This window comes from Onychomys torridus, chromosome 9, assembly GCF_903995425.1.
Source record: "Onychomys torridus chromosome 9, mOncTor1.1, whole genome shotgun sequence".
Taxonomy (NCBI): Eukaryota; Metazoa; Chordata; class Mammalia; order Rodentia; family Cricetidae; genus Onychomys; species Onychomys torridus.
Window position 1 is genome coordinate 63963641 of NC_050451.1, and position 19488 is coordinate 63983128.

Sequence of the window (19488 nt, forward strand, 5' to 3'; positions counted from 1 at the left end):
ATCATTGAACCATTTTCCCTCAAAATTTTTTATGTCCATTCAATCTTTCTTGACTGCCACATGGCTCTATAATATGCACTCATGTCTTGAAATGCCCATGTATCCTTTACACATTAGCACCTATTCATAGTTAGCACTGTGGGGGTCCCTGGACGGTACAGAGATCAGTTATGTAGGTAGGGTTAGCCACGGTGTCCACTCTAGAACTATCTCATGTAGTGAGCTAGAATTTGCCATATAGTGCAGGCTGGCCTCTAACTCCAGACCCTCTTTCCCCAGCCTCCGAGTACTGAGCTCACATAGATATGTGCATCACCACACCCAGCTAGAGGCTGTTTCTAAGCTCAAAATTAACTATAACACAAACCATCAGTGTATCGTCTAAAAGTGTATCCCAGGTGGTTAGAGATGCTTTAAGCTTCGCATACTAGGCTCTCCCCTGCAGTGTTCTTTTAAACAGGAAGAAGACAGAACATTGTAAACAATCAACAGAACACTGACCCAAACAACCAGTGAATTAGAGAGTACTGTATGGAAATACAGAGAATGCAGAGGACTGTGGTCAAATTCTTATAAATGGGGGCTAAAGAGATGGTTTAGTGGTTAAGAGCACTGGCTGTTCTTCCAGAGGACCCAGGTTTGATTCCCAGCACCCACACGGGCTCATAACCATCTCACTCCAGGTTCACCTGTGATGCCTTCCTCTGCCCTCCTCTAGAACAAGCCCACACAATTCCCAGAAATACATGCAGACAAACACCTACACACATAAGATAATGTTTTATTATAAAGTGTAATTCAGTGCAGCCAGGCTTGGTGGCACCTGCCTGGAATCCCAACGCAGGACAATACTGGTGACATTATTGAGGAGGCCAGCCTGAAGTACAAGAGACCCTGTCTGGGGAATGGGGAAGAAACAAACAAAAACAGAAACTAAAGATTTCTACTTCAGAGCTGGGCACAGTGGCTCATGCCTACAACCCTGGCACTCAGAAGACTGGAATGGGACTGCTGAGAGTTCGAGGCCAGCCTGGGCTACACAGTTCTAGTGCAATATTGGCTACAGAGTAAGACTCAGCCTCAAAAACAGAACGCAAGATTTGGATGTGAGGTAAGTGGAAAAAGAAAAGGTAACCCTGAGGCATAAGGCAAAGTAGACAGAGTAACTAACCTCCCAGGACCCACCTCTGCCTTGCTAGCATCCCTGTCAGCACCCTCAAAGCTTTATGGCTGAAGTCTGGGGTAACAAAGGGCATGTGTGGAACATGACCTCTGCACATTCCACAATAGCAGGTTCTGACCTCTGCATCACTCCCTACTGGGAACCTCAAGAAGCAGAGATGCCACATGTCCTCCTAGCCCACTACAAGAGGTCTGTGAAGCAGTTTGTGTTACAGTAGTGTGAGTAGCTGACGCCCTGAGACAAACGTGAGACCTTATTCATCTGAACTATGAAACGTGTGTGTGTGTGTGTGTGTGTGTGTGTGTGTGTGTGTACTGAACACATACAGAGAGTACACACCTACGCCCCTTGAGCCATATTTTTTTTTTTTAATCTTCTTTTGGTTTTTCGAGACAGGGTTTCTCTGTAGCTTTGGAGCCTGTTCTGGAACTCACTTGGTAGCCCAGGCTGGCCTCGAACTCACAGCGATCCGCCCACCTCTGCCTCCCGAGTGCTGGGATCAAAGGCGTGCGCCACCACCGCCTGTCAAGCTACACTCTTAAAAAGTAGTGGGGTCTGGACTACTCATTACGTGACTACTAGATACAACCACTTCTCTTCACATGCAGTAGGATTACAGTTAAGAAATAGAGAGTTGAAACCATCAAATTCATAAAACTATTTTGCTTTAAGTGTAAACCACTGGCAGAAAATATGTAGCTAAATCTGCCACTGCAGGGAATGGCAACCATTATCACTAACTCAGCACGCTTAAAACAACTATTTCCCAAAGCAATGCATGGTCTACAAAGGTGCTTTAAAAAAAATCTGCTAACTTCAGCAAGTAACTAAACTTAGTTCATGACTAGGCATATCGGCACTCATGCACTATTTGTTAAGGATGCTGACTGAGGTAAGTGCAAAACTGGATTACAGGGACTGGGCACACCGGTGCCCACCTGAAATGTCTGCACAGGGAGGCTGCAGCAGATGGATCGGCAGGGTCAAGGTCAACTAGAGCTAGCTACTAAGCAAGACTCTGTCTCAACAACAAAACCATATTACAGTGGCTACATTTGATACTAAACACTATGCCAATGTGGCATTCCAATATATTGCTCTCAATTCTTAACCACATCTTTACTGCTCATCTTTATTTCACATACACTAAAGCAAACAAATTCATCGGTAGTTTAAACTTAGTTGTGACCATGGACTCCTTCTGATGGAAACTACAGCCTTGGTCCTCAAAAAGATACAAAGATTAAAAATACATTAAAACTTACCCACAGTTTTGACGAGCCCCTAAATTAGATCAAGTTACCACCATATCTAAAAATCATGACTCTAAGAATATCAACAAAATACTGCATCAAGCTCTTAAAGTAGATTAGAACTTATTCTAAGAAAATTCTAGAATAAGCAAAGTTCAGAGTAAAGATAAAAGAATTCACACACATACATCTATGCATCTATATAATTTGGAGAGACAGACAAGCGTTCTTCGCACTGTGGGATACCACATCCCGTGAAGATCTGCTGGAGAAATCGTGCTCTGTGGTCTAGGATTGAGGGAATCTGTTGAACCTAAAACCCAAATGGAAAAGAACATATATTCCAGGCATGTGGATATCTGTCATACAGTAACGTACATCGCAGCTATAAACTATTTATTCTCATTGGCTAGCAATGGCTGGAAGACATCGATTTCCTCCCTACCTCATATTTAATTAAAAAAAAAATACCCTAGGAAGTCTAAACCAGTGACAGGTAAGGGTTAAGACTGAGAAAAACTGGAGTACACATGGACATACACATTCCAGCTGTACACATATGCTCTATACCACTCAACATTAGTTATTTTTCCCAATAATCTTTATGTAATACATCAACAGCATACTTATGGAACACAACCAGATTCTAGAAGGCAGATCTCTATGCAGTGGGTACCAATAAAGTAAGAGGGTGACAAGAAAATAAAGCTGGGCAAGCACTCCATCACTGAGCAATATTCACACCCCTCCTCTCCTTCTCTTCAACTTTTTCATTCTGAGACAGGATCTTGCTAAGTTGTTCAAGCTGCCCTAAATCCACTTTAGTTCAGGCAGGTTTTCAACTTGTGACCCCGACTCAAGTCTCCCAAGTAGCTAGATTACAGGCCTATAGCAGGCGTGGTAAATAGGACAATTTTAAACAGGAACATGGATCAAAGCTGGCATGCCTGGCCTTGCCTTCAGTTCTAAGCTGTATTAGCTCCCAGATGATAAGAACTGCCCCCCACCATTCAGGTGAGAAAAGGCAGTTTTTGGCCAGTGGGGGTGCCTAAACAGGACACTTTCATGACAGAATCACAGTCCTTTTGTATCTAGAGCCAGATTGGAAACACTACACAGGTAGAGCACATACACTTCTCTGGGACAAGAGGAGACGCTCATACATGAACTATTCAAGGACGTCTTCAGAAACTACATTTTTAGCTCAGTAATAACTTGTAGAGATGTCCTCCTTTGAGGAGATGCAATACTACTTGAAGGCAAAGAAAGTATCAAGCAAGGATGGACACCAACAATGTAAAGTGGCTGGCTATCTGGTGTAATGGCCACACCTTTGTGAAGCCTTCAAACTAGCCTAGGCTAGACAGCGAAGCCCTACTAAAAAAGTGTGTTTGTGTGCACTTCTGATAAACACTAAATCTCAAAACTAGGTGGTGCATATGTGTGTTCATTTTATCTTTCTTTTAACTTCTCTACATATTTTTTCAATAATAAAAAAATGAAAGTCTATGATGAATTAGTAATGTTGCAAAATAAATATTGTTTCTTAAAAATATCTAAATCTGGATTGTTCAAAACTCTGAAGGAGGGACTGGAGAGATGGCTCAGTGGTCAAGAGCACAGGCTGCTCTTCCAGAGGACCCGGGTTCCATTCCCAGCACCCACATGGCAGTTCATAACCCTCGAGAATTCCAGTTCCAGGGGTTCCGATGCCCTGTTCTGGCCCCACAGGCACTGCATGCATGTGGTACACAGACATACATGCAGGCAAAACACCCAGACACATAAAATAAAGGGGAAAACTTTTTTAAATAAATAATAAAAGATCTGATGGTCCTGTGGCACAGGAGGGAGAAAAATGAAAATGTTGAAGTTTAATATTTTCATTTGAAAAGCCAAATTTTAAAAAGTTTTTTCATTTTGTACTTTGGTAAGCATTTTTTTTCCAAGTCATATAACTTGTATAATTTTTAAACTCTCCCACTAAGGCCACTCTTCAATTTAAGATCTTTTCTTTTCTTTTCTTTTTTAAGATCTTCTTTTAATGTCTTAAAGATAGTGGAGTGCTTGCCTAGAACAAACAAAGACCTGGGTGTGATCCCTCAGTACTGCAAATTATGAGGACAGTGGAGCATGCCAGTAATCCCAGCAACTCAGGAAATGAAGGCAGGAGGATCACAAGTTCAAAGACAGCCTGGTCCACATAAAACTCTGTCTCAAAATAAAGAGAAAAGAAGTGTGTGTGTGTACACATATGTACTCACACATATATCAAAGAACACTTAGGCAGGAGAGGCCCTAGAGTTTTCTTGAAGGCTACTATGTGCAGGACCCCTCCTTTCATACAAAGAACTAAAAAATAGCAAGTAAGAGTGGAGTACTCTGAAGCTACAGCCAGCTTGTCACTCACTTTTCATTATCGTATTTAACTTTACCAGTGGAGTGTCTCCTGGCAGAGCCACCTTGCCAGTGTAGGGCAACTTCTATGGTCCTCCTGCAAGTCCTCCGCCATCGCCCTCCCTCCCCTCCCTTCCATACATAAAAAGAAAGCCTGTGCTCTTTTAGAGACTGATAACCGGGGTCTTCACAGAAACTCCCCGGAGCACTCTGCCAGGTCACCATTCTGTTTTATGAACTCGCACATGTCAGCCTTCCTCTCGGGAGGTGCTAATTCTCTTACTTCCCACACATGGGAACTGGGGCAATGATTACACTCACGGCTTCTGCTCCTCATGTTACCAGCCTCCCCTTCCCATGCTAACGGCAGCACCATGCAGATGGCATGTATTCCTGGCCTTCTTAGTGTCAAGGGTCTTACTCCTCACCAACTTCCCACAGACTCTTTCACCTTACTTCCTTGGAACCGTATTCCTATGCCCTTCTTCTCAGATTTTCCTCTTCCTCCCATCAGTCCACCGTATTGCAGCAGTGCCCCTTCATCATCCTCAACTCTTTAGCACCTCCTCCACCTTGAGTCCACTCGCCTGCCCTTCCTCAGTCAGTCAGTTCTCTCCTCTGCCCCCACTAGCTCCATAACATAGGCACTGTCAACATCTCCCCTTCCATACAATGGCTGGACCCTGTCCTGGGGTAATCTATAAACTCAAAGATCAACCATGCCTCAGTCTTTATCAACAAACCAGCCTCCTACTATAGCTAAAGAACAGTGCTTTCAGAATTATGACATAACATGATGGTATGTTATTATGACAAAATTATAAAAGAAGTCAGAAATGTGGTACATTAAAATGCCACCATAAAAAAGTAAAAACAAATGGAATTTTAATGTTTTATTTAATCCAATAAATCTCAGAGATCATTTTAAAACTGGTAAAAATGACTACCATAGTCGTTTCCATTCTTTAGTTCATGCTAAATCTTTAGTTCTGGTATGCATTTACCGTGTCTATGCCACACTGGATGCACTCGCCACATGTGGAAACACTATCCACACTGCGCATGCTCAGTGGAGGGTAGCTGAACACTGGAGGACACAGCTCTAAATACCTTCCCTATTGGGTGGCTCCTCTGTTCCTATGAGAATACACTGACCAAAACTAACTTAGGGGAGAAAAGGGCGTAAGTGACCTTATAACTTCTGTGTCACACTCCATCACCGAAGGAAACTGGGGCAAGAGCTCGAGGTAGGAACCCAGAGGCAGGAGCTGAAGCAGAGGCCATGGAAGGGTGCTGCTTACCAGCTTGGTCACCATAGTTTCCTCAGCCTGCTTTCTTCTACAACTCAGGACCCCCTGCCCAGAGATGGTACCATCCAACTTTACCCAACTCTCTCACACTCTCTATAAAAACACACTCCAGCTTCCAGACACCACACCTCATTCTGACCCTACTCCCTACACTCAGCATGCGCCCTTCCCAAGCTCTTCATGGTCTAGGGGCATCCAGCATACTCCACTAGCATTTCACTCTCCTGAACGACACTTGGGATCTATCGCTCTGCCCTGAAAGAACAAAAGCACAAGCTGTTTTACATGCCAGAGACACAGTCCTCAACAAGGTTAATTAACTGACTGAGTAAATGCCAGAAGTTAAGACATTGTAACATACCAGATTTTCTTAAACTGCTGGACTCTCCTTCTTCCAACCCAACATCTGAAAAGGAAGCTTCTGAGGGCGTCCTCTTTTGCTCATCTTTTAAACTCTGAGCGATTTGCTACATAAAGAAATAAGAAAGAACATTCAAGTATAGTTCTTCTTAGTGTCTTGCAATCTGGATCAGCTGAACAGATGTTCTGGAAAGACTTATAAAATTCAAGTATCATCCAAAAGGACCAACTCATTACAAAGAGGAAATATGCCAGGTGGCGGTCGAACACATCTTAAAATCCCAGCATTTGGGAGGGAGAGGCAAGTGGATCCCTGTGAGTTTGAGGCCAGCCTGGTCTACAGAGTGAGTTCCAGGACATCCAGGGTTACACAGAAACCCTGTCTTAGAAAAAGAGAAAAAAAAAGAAAGAAAGAAAGAATGAAAAGAAAAGAAAAACCCCTCCATAATCACCTCAACCCTTAAGGGTAAAACCTCACATTACAGCCCTCTGGTATAATCAAGAAGTACACAACAGCTATTCAGTATTCTCATCAGACAATTTTTAAAAAACAAACAAACAAACAAAAAAAAAACAGAACAAAACAAACAAAAAGACAAGAAGAAACAATGAAACAGATCCTGGTCTCTTCAAAACAGTCAATTATAAAAATAAAACACAAAACAAAGTGGAGGAGTCTTAACTTCATTTTTTAGATTTTTTTATTTATTATTTTATATGTCTAAGCTTTTAATTCATAAAAAAAACTAATGTGTTTAGGAGTCAGGAGTCAATCCAGAGTTCTGAGTCTGGCCTGGAGCAATGACTCAGAAGCTAAAACAGATGCTTCTCTTCCAGAGGCCCCTCATTTGATTCCCAGCTCCCACGTCAAATGACTCACAACCACCTGTTACTCCAGCTCCAGGGGATCCTACGTCCTCTGCTGGCCTCTGAGGACACACACACACACAGCGCGCGCGCGCTGTGTGTGTGCGCGCGCGTGTGTGTGTGTGTGTGTGTGTGTGTGTGTGTGTGTTCACAAAAACTGAAAAAAAAAATCTTTTTCAGTATTCAAAGTACCTTCAAATGATTGAACAACGAAGCATATGACAGAAATATAAGGCGCTGTGACAAAAGCACTAACCACAGCTGACTCTGAAGCCCAGAATGTTAGGAACATTCTCGCTGATGTTTAGGTGAGAAATTCTATCCTGACTGTGTTAAAAACTAAATTACCCTTACCTTTCAGAGTTACCTACCAAAATATTTATAGATTGAAACAATGCCTGAAACAAACTCACCCTAAAGTGACTGATGGGAGCAAGGCGGTAAGAGACACTGAGCTGCCATCATGGAGACGTCACTGCCTTATTATCAATAGTTTTACTTTCATTTGTAAGTTTTCACTTAAAAAGGTCTAGATTCAGGCTGGGCAGTGGTGTCCCACACTCTTAATCTCATCACTTAATCCCACAGGCAGGAGGATCTCAGTGAGTTTGAGGCCAGCCTGGTCTACAAAGCGAGTTCCAGGACAGCTGGGACTGTTACACAGACAAACCCTAAACCCTGTCTTGAAAAAAAAAAGCAACTCTAAATTCTAATAACCCTGTAACAGCACCAATATTCTAGGCAGTCTCTGAACTCTATCCAAAGATCACAGAACTATAGGTACAACAGTCCAAAGTGTCAAGACATAAACCAAAATTGGTACAATATCATTTTAGGAGTACAACAAGGGCTATGCCGCCATCATTAACTGTGGTGGCTGCTACACTGTCAACCCCCTTTTATGCCAATCACAAAGAAATAAGAGAAAATGCAGAAAGCACTAATTCAGTTTCAAATTTAAGGACACACATAGTGTGGCAAAGGGGAGAAAGCTATCTAGTATGCTTTCCAAACGTAAGTACAAATTAACAATTTGTGTTCAATCCTTTAGTTTCATTTCCTTTGACTTTAATGGCAAGTACATTTTGATTCTTATATTGTGAGTGATAGTTTAAAGAGTAATATTCTATCTTAACAAAGTATTTCCAAGCCCTGTGGGATCAGGGAGAAGAAGTACAGGTGAAGAGACCCCACCTCCATCATGACCAGCTTATCAGGATATGCCAAGTCTCCAGGAGCAGGTTTGTAGCCGGTGATGTCCGTCTGAATGTAGATATGGGTCCGGTACACAAGCCTCTCTTGCACATCTTCCAACATCTGCTTTACTCCAGCAGCAAAAGCCCCCAGCTGTTCAGCTGTAAGAAGAAAAGGCCATCATCCACTCCTTAGTTAGGAAAGTGCTTCCTTTAACTCAGCAGAGAATTTCTATATTGCTCTGACACAGCATGAACCACTGTTTGAGAGACTGTAGCTGAACTCTATTCCAGTATGTCTCAATGGTCTTAGAAATTGTGATAGCTTTCAATTTCTTCAGGATGAACCTGAGGAAATAAATTGGCCCTTCCACCTTCTTCCCAGGACTCTGAAAATTTATTTCTATTACTTATATAATGAATTTAGGTTTTAAGAGTGCACTACACTAAGTTAATCTACATAGCTTCAGACCAATACTAAAAGATAGCCAAGGTAGTTTAGCTGGGTTGACATGCCCCCATTTAACAAGTAAACTGATATCTTAACATTTTTACAAAGAAAAAAAGTGTTTCTCCTAATGTTAAAACAGGAATCAGTGCTATCTTAATAAAGTATTTCTCCCTGAGGTTAAAACATGAATCAGCACTATCTTTATATAGTATTTCTCCTGATGTTAAAACATGAATCAGAGCTATCTTTATATAGTATTTCTCCTGATGTAAAGACATGAATCAGCGCTATCTTTATATAGTATTTCTCCTGATGTTAAAACATGAATCAGCACTATCTTTCCAAGGGTCATGGACTAAAGAGACTACACAGAAATGGAAAACATTCATGGCACGTTAAAAATCAACCTAAATTCAGAAGCACTGAGGAGTGAGAAAGCAGACACACAAAGACCTAACACACAAAGAACAACTTGGAAGAGCAAGAGGACGCCTGTGGGCGGAAGCACCAGCAGCAATTACGTCCTCCAGCAAAAGGACGACTTCAAAGGATTTTAGGACCTATCAAAAGCGTGTTCTCTACTGCAATCTAATCAAATGGACCGTGACTGGTCAGACGACTAAGTGATACTCAGAGAATGCTGCTCCTCTTTACTGCAATTGGAAGATGACAGATCATTACTTCCTGAGAATGCTAAATAATCCCAGGTTTTCAATCAAAAGCACGAAGTGAGTTGCCTCTGGTGTGCCAAAATTCAGTTTTCTCTGAACTCCAATGCCAAAATGAAAAGTGACTATTTTTATTACGGACTTCACAGATTCTAAATTTCTTATCTGTTTAATTTATAACATTAAATGGTTCCAGGTGAAGGCATACCTTGATTTGAAAGGATTGAGGTCTCAACCCAAGCTCCAAATCATTAGCCTTCTACTTAAAAATTTAAAACTTAAAAAAACATAAAGTATTTATGAACTGAGGCTGTGGAGGAGAAAGTCTTTTTTCCCCACATTCACCGAGCCACATACACAAGCCCTCTAAAGTGACACTTCTGTGTATTTACCATTGCTCTGTACATGGTCCTCAAGCACTTCATTTTTAAGGATCCCACAGAGCTCTGACAGAGTCTCCAAATGAATGACATGGATGATCAATGGCCGGAACACATCATACAAGGACACGCACAATTTCTCCAAAAGCTCACTAAAAGTAAGGACAAAATACACTTGTTAATAGTAAAATTTTCAGGAGTTTTCCAACGTGTTCAAAGTTCCATGTATTTCTTTTAGCCAGTGAAAAGAATAAATATCTACTGGAAACTGGTAACTGGGCACATTACACAGGGAGGAGGAAGAATGAGTCTGTAAACTGCTTTTGCTTTTAAAAGCTCAGAATCGGTACTTAATCTATAACAGTTAATTCAAATTAGCTGTCCCCAACCACAAGTCAATTGATTACAACTTTTATTTTAACAATAGTTTTATATTCCGTAAAAATATAGATTATTCATACCAAAAAGATACATGCTCAACTATGTTCACAGCAGCACTATTCATAATAGCCAGAACCTGGAAACAACCTAGATGCCCATCAACTGAAGAATGGATTAAGAAAAGGTGGTACATATACACAATGGAGTACTTACTCAACAGAGAAAAACAATGACAGGGTGAAATTTGCAGTCAAATGGATGGAACTAGAGAATATCACCCTGAGTAAGGTAACCCAAACCCAGAGGGACAAACATGGTATGTACTCACCCATAAGTGGATATTAGATATAAAGCAAAGAACAATCAGACTGCAACCCACAGAACCAGGGAGGCTACAAAGCAGAGGGAACCCTAGGATGACTGTGGCTTATAATAAGTTTTGGTATTACTTAATCACTGAGCAAGCCTCGGTAAAACATTTCACTATTAGGATAAGAACTTGTACTGTATCAAGCTGATAATAGAAAAAAATAGATAGATAGATAGATAGATAAAAAATAAATAAAAGAGAGCTAGAGCCATGTATGGTGGCAAAAGCCTTTAACCCCAGCAAAAATAAAATAAAACAGATTATTTCAGTAAATGATATTACCTTTTATATTCACTGCAGATCAAACGGTTATTCCCCCACCACCACCACCACCAAAAACATGTTCAAACTTTAAAAAAAAAACACTAGGTGGGCATGGTGGTGAACACCTTTAATCCTAGCACTTAAGAGACAAAGACAGCCTAGTCTACATAGAGAGACACTGTCTCAAAACAAAACAACAAAAACAACAAGTTTTTAAAAAACTGAAAAAAATTTAAAAAAAAAAGACACTCAAGTACTTTGACAAATTTTAAACATTTGAAAAGAAAAAGGTAGGTGTATATGTTTTGCAGATTGTCAAGAGTACCCTTCTATATACAGTACTTCATCAAGTAACCACCCCAACCAAAATCAGGAAGTCCATTTTTCTCTTCCTAATATGAGTCATAATCTTAGGATCTTTATGAGTCAAAAACAGCCAACATGAGGGAATCAAGTGACTAGTGGACCTGAAAGTCACTTTGAAAAAACGAAGATTATCAACTAACATCTACATTTTTAAATGTTCTTCATTAGTTAGAGGCACAGAATTTCTAAGCCAAAAGGGACTATTATACTTGGTGTGGATAAAGGGATCCAGATCCCAAGACTTAGTTTCTCTTGTAGACTTCTTGTTATCATCCCATAATGTCTCTAAAATTTTACTACAAAAATATAAAAGCCTTTCAACTACAGACTTACGAAAATAATCACAATCAATAATATTCTGTTTCCATACCCAAAAAAGTTCAGATACTGCAGTTAACTGTAAAATGTTTCTACAATATAGTAGTCCATTACTGTCAATAGCAAACTAAATCTTAGCCACAAGAGCTAGACTCTATGTACTACTTACTCTAATTTTGACGTTGGCTTTGTGAAAAATTCATTGTAAAGTTGGTGCTCATCTTGGCATACATGGACCATAAAGGCACAGCCACTGCGAACCTGCAATAAACAAACACATCCCACCTACAAAGATGCACATTTGGGCTCTTATGAAATAAAGCCTACACTTTGCTTGCAAAAATTAAACACATATATTTGCTGTGGGACATCTTTCTGTATGATGTAAATATGTGTGGCTCCCATTGGATAATAAAATAAAGCTGTTTTGGCCTATGGCAAGAAAGCTTACAGCCAGGTGGGAAATCAAAGCAAAAATACAGAGAGAAGAAGGGTGGAGTCGGGAGAGATGTCAGGCCACCACCGAAGAAGCAACAAGATGCCAGCAGACTGGTAACGCCATGGCCACGTGGCAATATACAGATTAATTAGAATGAGTGAATTTAAGATGAAAGAGTTAGGGGCTGGAGAGATGACTCAGAGGTTAAGAGCACTGGCTGCTCTTCCAGAAGTCCTGAGTTCAATTCCCAGCAACCACATGGTGGCTCACAACCATCTACAATGAGATCTGGTTCCCACCTCTGGCCTGCAGGCGTACAGAACACTGTATACATAATAATGAATAAATAAATATTAAAAAAAAAAAAAAAAGATGAAAGAATTAGCTAGTCAGAAGCCAAAGCCATAAGCCATACAGTCTTAATTAATATAAGACTCAAAGTGATTATTTTATAAGCATCTGTGGGATCGCGGGGCCGGGTGGGACCAGAGAAATTTCCGGCTACATATATCCATAAGCAACTTTCTGGAAAACAAGAAATGGCTAGTTCTCAATGGATTACTTCAAAATAGGATCCAATTTTTAATTTCTTACTGTATTATTTTCTAAACTTTTGATAATAAACATTTTCTAGTTAAAAGGGAGTACTTTTAAAAAGAACTTTTATGCATGTTTCTAAGGTATAAATTAAAACATTAAATAAAGGCCATTTCTGCATCAAAAACTAAGCTGAGGCATGGTGGCACAAACATGGAATCCCAGCATTCAGAAGGCTAAAGCAGGATAAGCAAATACAAGGCCAACCCAGGCTACATAGTGAGACTCTATCTTAAACCAAAAAAAACAAAAAAAAAAAAAAAAAACACCTACAATTACATTTTCAACACAAATCCACTAACTCTGAAACTTCATCCTTCAAGAAAGAACACATACTTGAAAATCTTCCTATCTCAAGAAAAATTAACATGAGGCTATTTTACAAAGTTGAGCTAATTTCCACTATCATAACTAGAAAAAATGATGATTTGGGAAACAGAAAGAAATCAACTTGCTGAGGCAGGTCTGAGTTCTTTTGCTCCCCAAAGCTGTGTGCTATAAAAATTAGGTTAGAGGCAACTGCCAAACTGGAAGAGGTGCTGTCGGGAAGAAGCAAGTGTCAAACAGCAAAGAGCAGGCAGGACTCGCCCACCAGCAGGCACTCACCAAGGCACAATGGTCTCTATGATTCTGGCTCGTTAGCTCCGTGACAGTACAGGCAATACTGGGGCCCAGAAGGAGCTCCCGCTGGTCAAGGTAACACTGGTGGATATCATTGAGCAGGTGCTGGTATCTGATGGAAGGTAAGTAGAAAACAAGACAAGTACTATATGACTCCTCTCCTGCACAAAGGACAGACAGACACACACACACACACATACACACACACACACACACATATACACACAGACACACAGACACACACACACAGACACACACACACAGACACACACACACACACAAACACACATACACACCTACACACACATACACACATATACACACATACACACACACACATACACACACACGCGCACACACGTAAGACTTGAAAGGAGAGGGGCTAGCTGGGGAGAGGAGGGGACTACTGAGGACTAGAGAGGGGAAGGGCACAGGGAATGAAAAAGCTCAAACTACATGAGATGCTTCAATTAAATGTCTTTATGAGCTGGGCGGTGGTGGAGCACGCCTTCAAGCCCAGCACAGGAGAGGCAGAAGCAGGTGGATCTCTGAGTTCGAGGCCAGCATGGTTTACAGAGCAGGTTTCAGGACAGCCAGGGCTATAGGGAGAAACCCTGCCTCGAAAAACCAAAACAAAAATAAAAATAAAAAAGTAAACATCTTTATGAGCCCATCACGATGGCCAGTGAATATATAGTATTTTTTAACTAGGAAAAGACTGGAGTATACATATTTTTATTTCAAATGCACAAATGAAATCTGATCTTAAATTCCAGAACTGGGTGCCAGGCTTCTAAAGCCAAAATGGTGGCCTCTCATGTGCCCACATTTAACACTCAGGAATACAGACACAGAACAAAAACCATGTGAAGTGATACAAAAACCTTCACTAGAGACCTCGCATCTACCTAACTGAGGTAGAGGGAAACACATTGTAACCACAATAAACTTGCTGAGTGAAGCTCAAGACTGCTCTCTAACAGGCTGTGTGTCTGAGAACAAACACCAAGGGCATAAATAGGGAAGGGCATGGCAAAAGACAGGAGCTACTGAGTACTCACTCGGGTATCTTTTCAGATCGTTGCTCTATTTGTTCAATAAGAGCCTGTAGGATAAAGAAAGACACATATGTCCACCTGTCTGTCTCAACTATACTTTTCCCTGCTTACTGGTTATATTGGTATCCCTCATATAAGAAACAATGTAAGTCAGGTGGTGGTGGCACATACCTTTAGTCCTCCCACTCGGGGGACAGAGGCAGGTGGATCTCTGTAAGTTTGGGGCCAGCTTGGTCTACATAGTAAGTTCCAGGACAACCAGAGCTACACAGAGAAACCCTGTCTTGAAAAAACCAAAACCAAAAGCAAAACAAAAAAAAAAAGTTAAAAGATTAAAAAAATCATAAAAATAACATATAGGCAATGATACCACAGTATATATTTTTCAGTTTTTTTTATGTCCAATTAGCACATTTTCTTTCTTTCTGTTTTTATTTATTTTATTTATAAGTATGGGTGCTTTCCCTGCATGTGTGTTTGTGCACGTGAGTGCCTGGTGCTCACGGAAGTCAACAGAGGGCATCAGATCCCCTGAGACTGGAGTTACAGACAGTTGTGAGCTGCCATGTGGGTGCTGGGAATCAAACCTGGGTCCTCTGGAAAAGTAGTCAGTGTTTTTAACCAATGAATTCCCTCCAGGCCCCATATTTTTTTTTAATCAAAGTTGGAATTGTACTATTTATTCAACTCCATAATCTATATTTTAAAAACATTTCATAAATATTTTTCTAACATTAAACACTTCTCAATAATAGATGAAAACACATAGAAAGCCTTACACACCACCTAGTAAACATTCAATAAATTATTGCAAACAGCATTTAAAATATTACATAAAACTGGGTATGGTAGCATATGCTATAATCCCAGTACTTGGGAAGGTGGAGCAAGAAGAGCACTGGGGAGTTCCAGGCCAGCCTGAGCTCAGTGGTGAATCTGAAGCCAACATGGACCACACATACAGCAGCAATCCATCTCAAACAACAGCAGCAACAAAATTAAACAAACGAACAGAGCATTATATGAAATGGTTGTATATTATCCTATGGATAGACGCACTCAAAATCAACTATTCTGTTCAGCATTTCTTTCCAAAGAGTCACAGCCACCAGTTCACAGTCTGGAGTTAAAGAGCTGTTCTGCTACATCAGGTCCCAGGCAGGAAGGTCCACTTCTCTGAGCAAACTGGTGTGAATAAACTACCTTTCTCTATTTTCTTCCCAAATTTTTATTTTTTATTTTTATGTGTATGGGTTTTCCCTGGTGTATATCTGTGCACCATGTACCTGAAGAGACCAGAAGAGGGCATTAGATCCCCTGGGACTGGAGTTACGGACTTGGTTAGTCATCACAAAGGGGCTGGGAATTGAACCTGGACACTCTGGAACAGCAGTCAGTGCCCTTAACCACTGAGCCATCTCTCCACCCCACGCCCACTCAGTAACTCCTTTGTAAGCACCACTGTGTGAGCACTCTAACACACTGACTCAAAAGGGAGATGTGCTTTGTGTGTCTTTGGTCTGCTCTGCTGAAAGGTTTTTTTGGAAAAGAATCCATTTACACCCCATCAGCAGTATTACTCCCACTACATCCTCAAACACACTATTATACTTTAATTTTGAAAATTCTGAGACAAAAAAAAAACTTAACATGCATTCCACACTTTGTGAATTATCTAGTCATTTTATAATAGATACTCATCTTTCTTAACAAATATTCCAGTTTCTACCTTGTTTTTCCTATTTAAGAGTCAGAATTTTTCATTTTTATGTCCTTAATCTTTTAATTTGGTCATTTTTCCCCAAATAATTCTAGTGTATTGTGAGGGATCTATTTACTAGTTTAATATTTATTAATCACATAATGTATTCTGATAATGTTATAAAGTAAAAAGGGTTTTACCCAAATACTTAGAAAATTTTCCAAATAAAATGTAGAAAACTCTAGCTCTTCCTTTTTACTTGAAATATTCTAAGTTTTAGAATTTTCCATATCAGTGATCTGTCAGTAAATTCTTAATTCAACACTACACTTTCCAAAACTTTGCTTTGTCTTTCTGATCTGAAGAAATCTTTTTCAACTTTAGCTGCCAGTACATTCTAACCAATAAGTTACACTGAAAAGAACTGACATTTCAAAATTTAACTCTCTCCAACCAAGACCATGACAGGTTTATCGTCTTTTCAATCTTTTCAGGATTTTTGTGTACTTCTGTCATTTTATTCATCCCCATATTCCCACTGAGATTACTGCCACCTAAATATCTTATCCTTTCTATCAATAAACTAAATGCAACCCCATCACTCACACTAATTAGTTACTAAAACATACGGCAAAGCCACAAAGCATAGACAATCGTTTTACAGTCACCCACTATGCGAAGGCCTCTTATCCACACCATTTCTTTCCGAATCAAATAGTCAAGATTGGCTTTAGCTAATAAACAACAGAACCAATCAAGCAAAATCTAAATCTCACCACCCTCTTCCTCAGTATTCTATACACAAAACCAAGTGTCCTCCATCTGAAAAACACAATTATTCTCCTTTAACTAGCTGACTTTCAAGGAAGAGCATGAAACCTGTCAACAAAAGTGTAATATTCCTTCTAGTGACAAAAGAACATACATGTGTAAGCTCCAGTTAACTATCTCAGCTGGTATAACATACAAATACTGGTTTGACCATCCCTCCCCACTTCTAATTTAATCAGAATAAATACACTGACCATTCCTTTAAATCCACATGCTTCCTCATTCAATATACTATCAGAGCCTCATCCAGCTCCTACACCTCTCCTGAATGGCTGCACACCTTGCTTGTGAATGGTCCTCCTCCCGACTTCAGATCTCTCCTCACTATAACCCATCTCTCTTAACTGCTCCCGTAATCTATAGAAGGGCCATCTGACCAAAGCGTTCTATTTCGGATGAGTCATGTTTTCTACTCCTCATGAATCAGTCTGTCATGCAGCATGCCTTCTCATTTTTCCCTCCTCTATTCCAGCACACTCCAGTAACACCCTATTGTCCAGTTACAATAAATTACAGGGAATCCCCTCAAAGGCATGTTTTGTCTCCATAACCTTCTGTTAAAACAGAGACTACTGGTCTCTGTATAACCCCCTCAAGCCCACTAGAAATCTAAGCATGATTTCCTTTTACATTTATTTAGTGTGTGCTGTAGTTTTATGTCCACCTGACGTAAGCTAAAGTCATCTGAAAGGATTGAGAGCCTCAACTGAGAAAATGCTCCCATAAGATCAGGTTGTAGGCAAGCTGTAGGGCATTTTCTTTTTTGAGCTGAGGATCGAACCCAGGGCCTTGTGCTTGCTAGGCAAATGCTCTACCACTGAGCTAAATCCCCAACCCGGCATTTTCTTAATTAGTGATTGATGGGGGAGGGCTCAGTGGGTGATGCCATTCCTGGGCTGGTGGTCCTGGTTCCTGTAAGAAAGCAGGCTGAGCAAGCCATAGGGAGCAAGCCAGTAAGCATCACCCTTCTGTGGCCTCTGCATCATCTCTGGCCTCCAGTTCCTGCCCTGCTTGAGTTCTTGCCCTGACTTCCTTTGGATGATGAACAGTGATGTAGAAGTGTAACTCGAATAAACCCTTTCCTCTCCTAATTGCTTTGGTCATGGTGTTTCTTCATAGTAATAGCAACCTTAACTAAGGGTGTGTGTGTGTGTGTGTGTGTGTGTGTGTGTGTGTATTGTGTGTGTGTATGTGTGTGTGTGTGTATGTGTGTGTGTGTGTGGGTGTGGGTGTGTGTGTGGGTGGGTGTGGGTGTGGGTGTGTGGGTGTGGGTGGGCGCGCACGCACTCAGGTCGTCAGGCTCAGCAGCAAGCACTTTTACATCTGAGCCATCTGGCCAAATCCCAGGTTTCATCTACAAACCACCCTGAGCATCACAGGAAGGGTCAACAGATTCCTCTCTGTAGACTTTAATTGCTAAGTAATGTGAAAGGGGCAAGGCCTTCCTTGCACTCAAGTTCATTTCCTGGAATAAGCCAGAGACTAAGGCGCAAGAGGATTCCCAAAGGGCTGGCTGAAATTTTCCACAGCAATATTCAATATGTGTCAACAGACTTACTCTGACTTTGGGGGCAGCAGCTCGGAATCTCACATAGAATAGTGTGAAGGCATTGTCTGCATTAGGTACTGATGAGGGATCCTGAAGAAACATGGGGGAATAGAGAAGAAAGATATTAGCAAACACGTAATTCCACAGAAAAGGAACACTAAAGCCAGGCGATGATGGCGCACACCTTTAATCCCAGCACTCAGGAGGCAGAGCCAGGAGGATCTCTGTGAGTTCGAGTCCAACCTGGTCTACAGAGTGAGTTCCAGGACAGGCACCAAAACCACAGAGAAACCCTGTCTAAAAAAACCAAAATATATTAAAGCGCTGTAATAGTTATCCATGGCCAAAGCAATGGATTCTGGGGTTGAATATATATATATATATATATATATATATATATATATATATATATATATATATATATATATATATATATATATATATATATATATATATATATATATATATATATATGGTTTTTCGAGACAGGGTTTCTCTGTAGTTTTGGTACCTGTCCCGGATCTCGCTCTGTAGACCAGGCTGGCCTCGAACTCACAGAGATCCTCCTGCGTCTGCCTCCCGAGTGCTGGGATTAAAGGCGTGTGCTACCACTACCCGGCTGGTGGTATCTGCATGACACATACATACACAGAAAAATATCCAAGAAGTATGAGGAGAACCCAGTATTATTTGATAAACTGTAAAATGAGATATAAGCTATTTGTTATCCGAAAAATTCTTTTTAGCTTTTTCATAAAAATATTGACAGGAAATAAATCAAAAATAGCAAAATTGAGTAAGTTTAAATGGTAGACAATTAAAAATAATTTTCCACTTTTTAAATATTTCCCCTGGTGCCAGGGGTTGAAACCAGAACTTTATAATACTAGGCAAGGGCTCTACTAATTCAGCTATATGGGACAGTCATAT

At 40.6% G+C, this 19488-nt stretch overlaps 1 protein-coding gene across 1 annotated transcript in view; it reads right to left on the minus strand.

The window, feature by feature from the left end:
* Positions 1 to 19488, minus strand: part of Cog3 (component of oligomeric golgi complex 3) — a 59248-nt gene that overhangs the window by 24013 nt on the left and 15747 nt on the right. Inside the window, exons 8-15 of the mRNA XM_036199069.1 lie at positions 18568 to 18648; positions 14480 to 14523; positions 13404 to 13530; positions 11931 to 12022; positions 10075 to 10214; positions 8565 to 8725; positions 6505 to 6610; positions 2625 to 2749 (exon numbers count right to left, since the gene is read on the minus strand). Coding sequence (XP_036054962.1) covers positions 2625 to 2749; positions 6505 to 6610; positions 8565 to 8725; positions 10075 to 10214; positions 11931 to 12022; positions 13404 to 13530; positions 14480 to 14523; positions 18568 to 18648 — 876 coding nt within the window. The remainder of the gene's footprint in view (positions 1 to 2624; positions 2750 to 6504; positions 6611 to 8564; positions 8726 to 10074; positions 10215 to 11930; positions 12023 to 13403; positions 13531 to 14479; positions 14524 to 18567; positions 18649 to 19488) is intronic.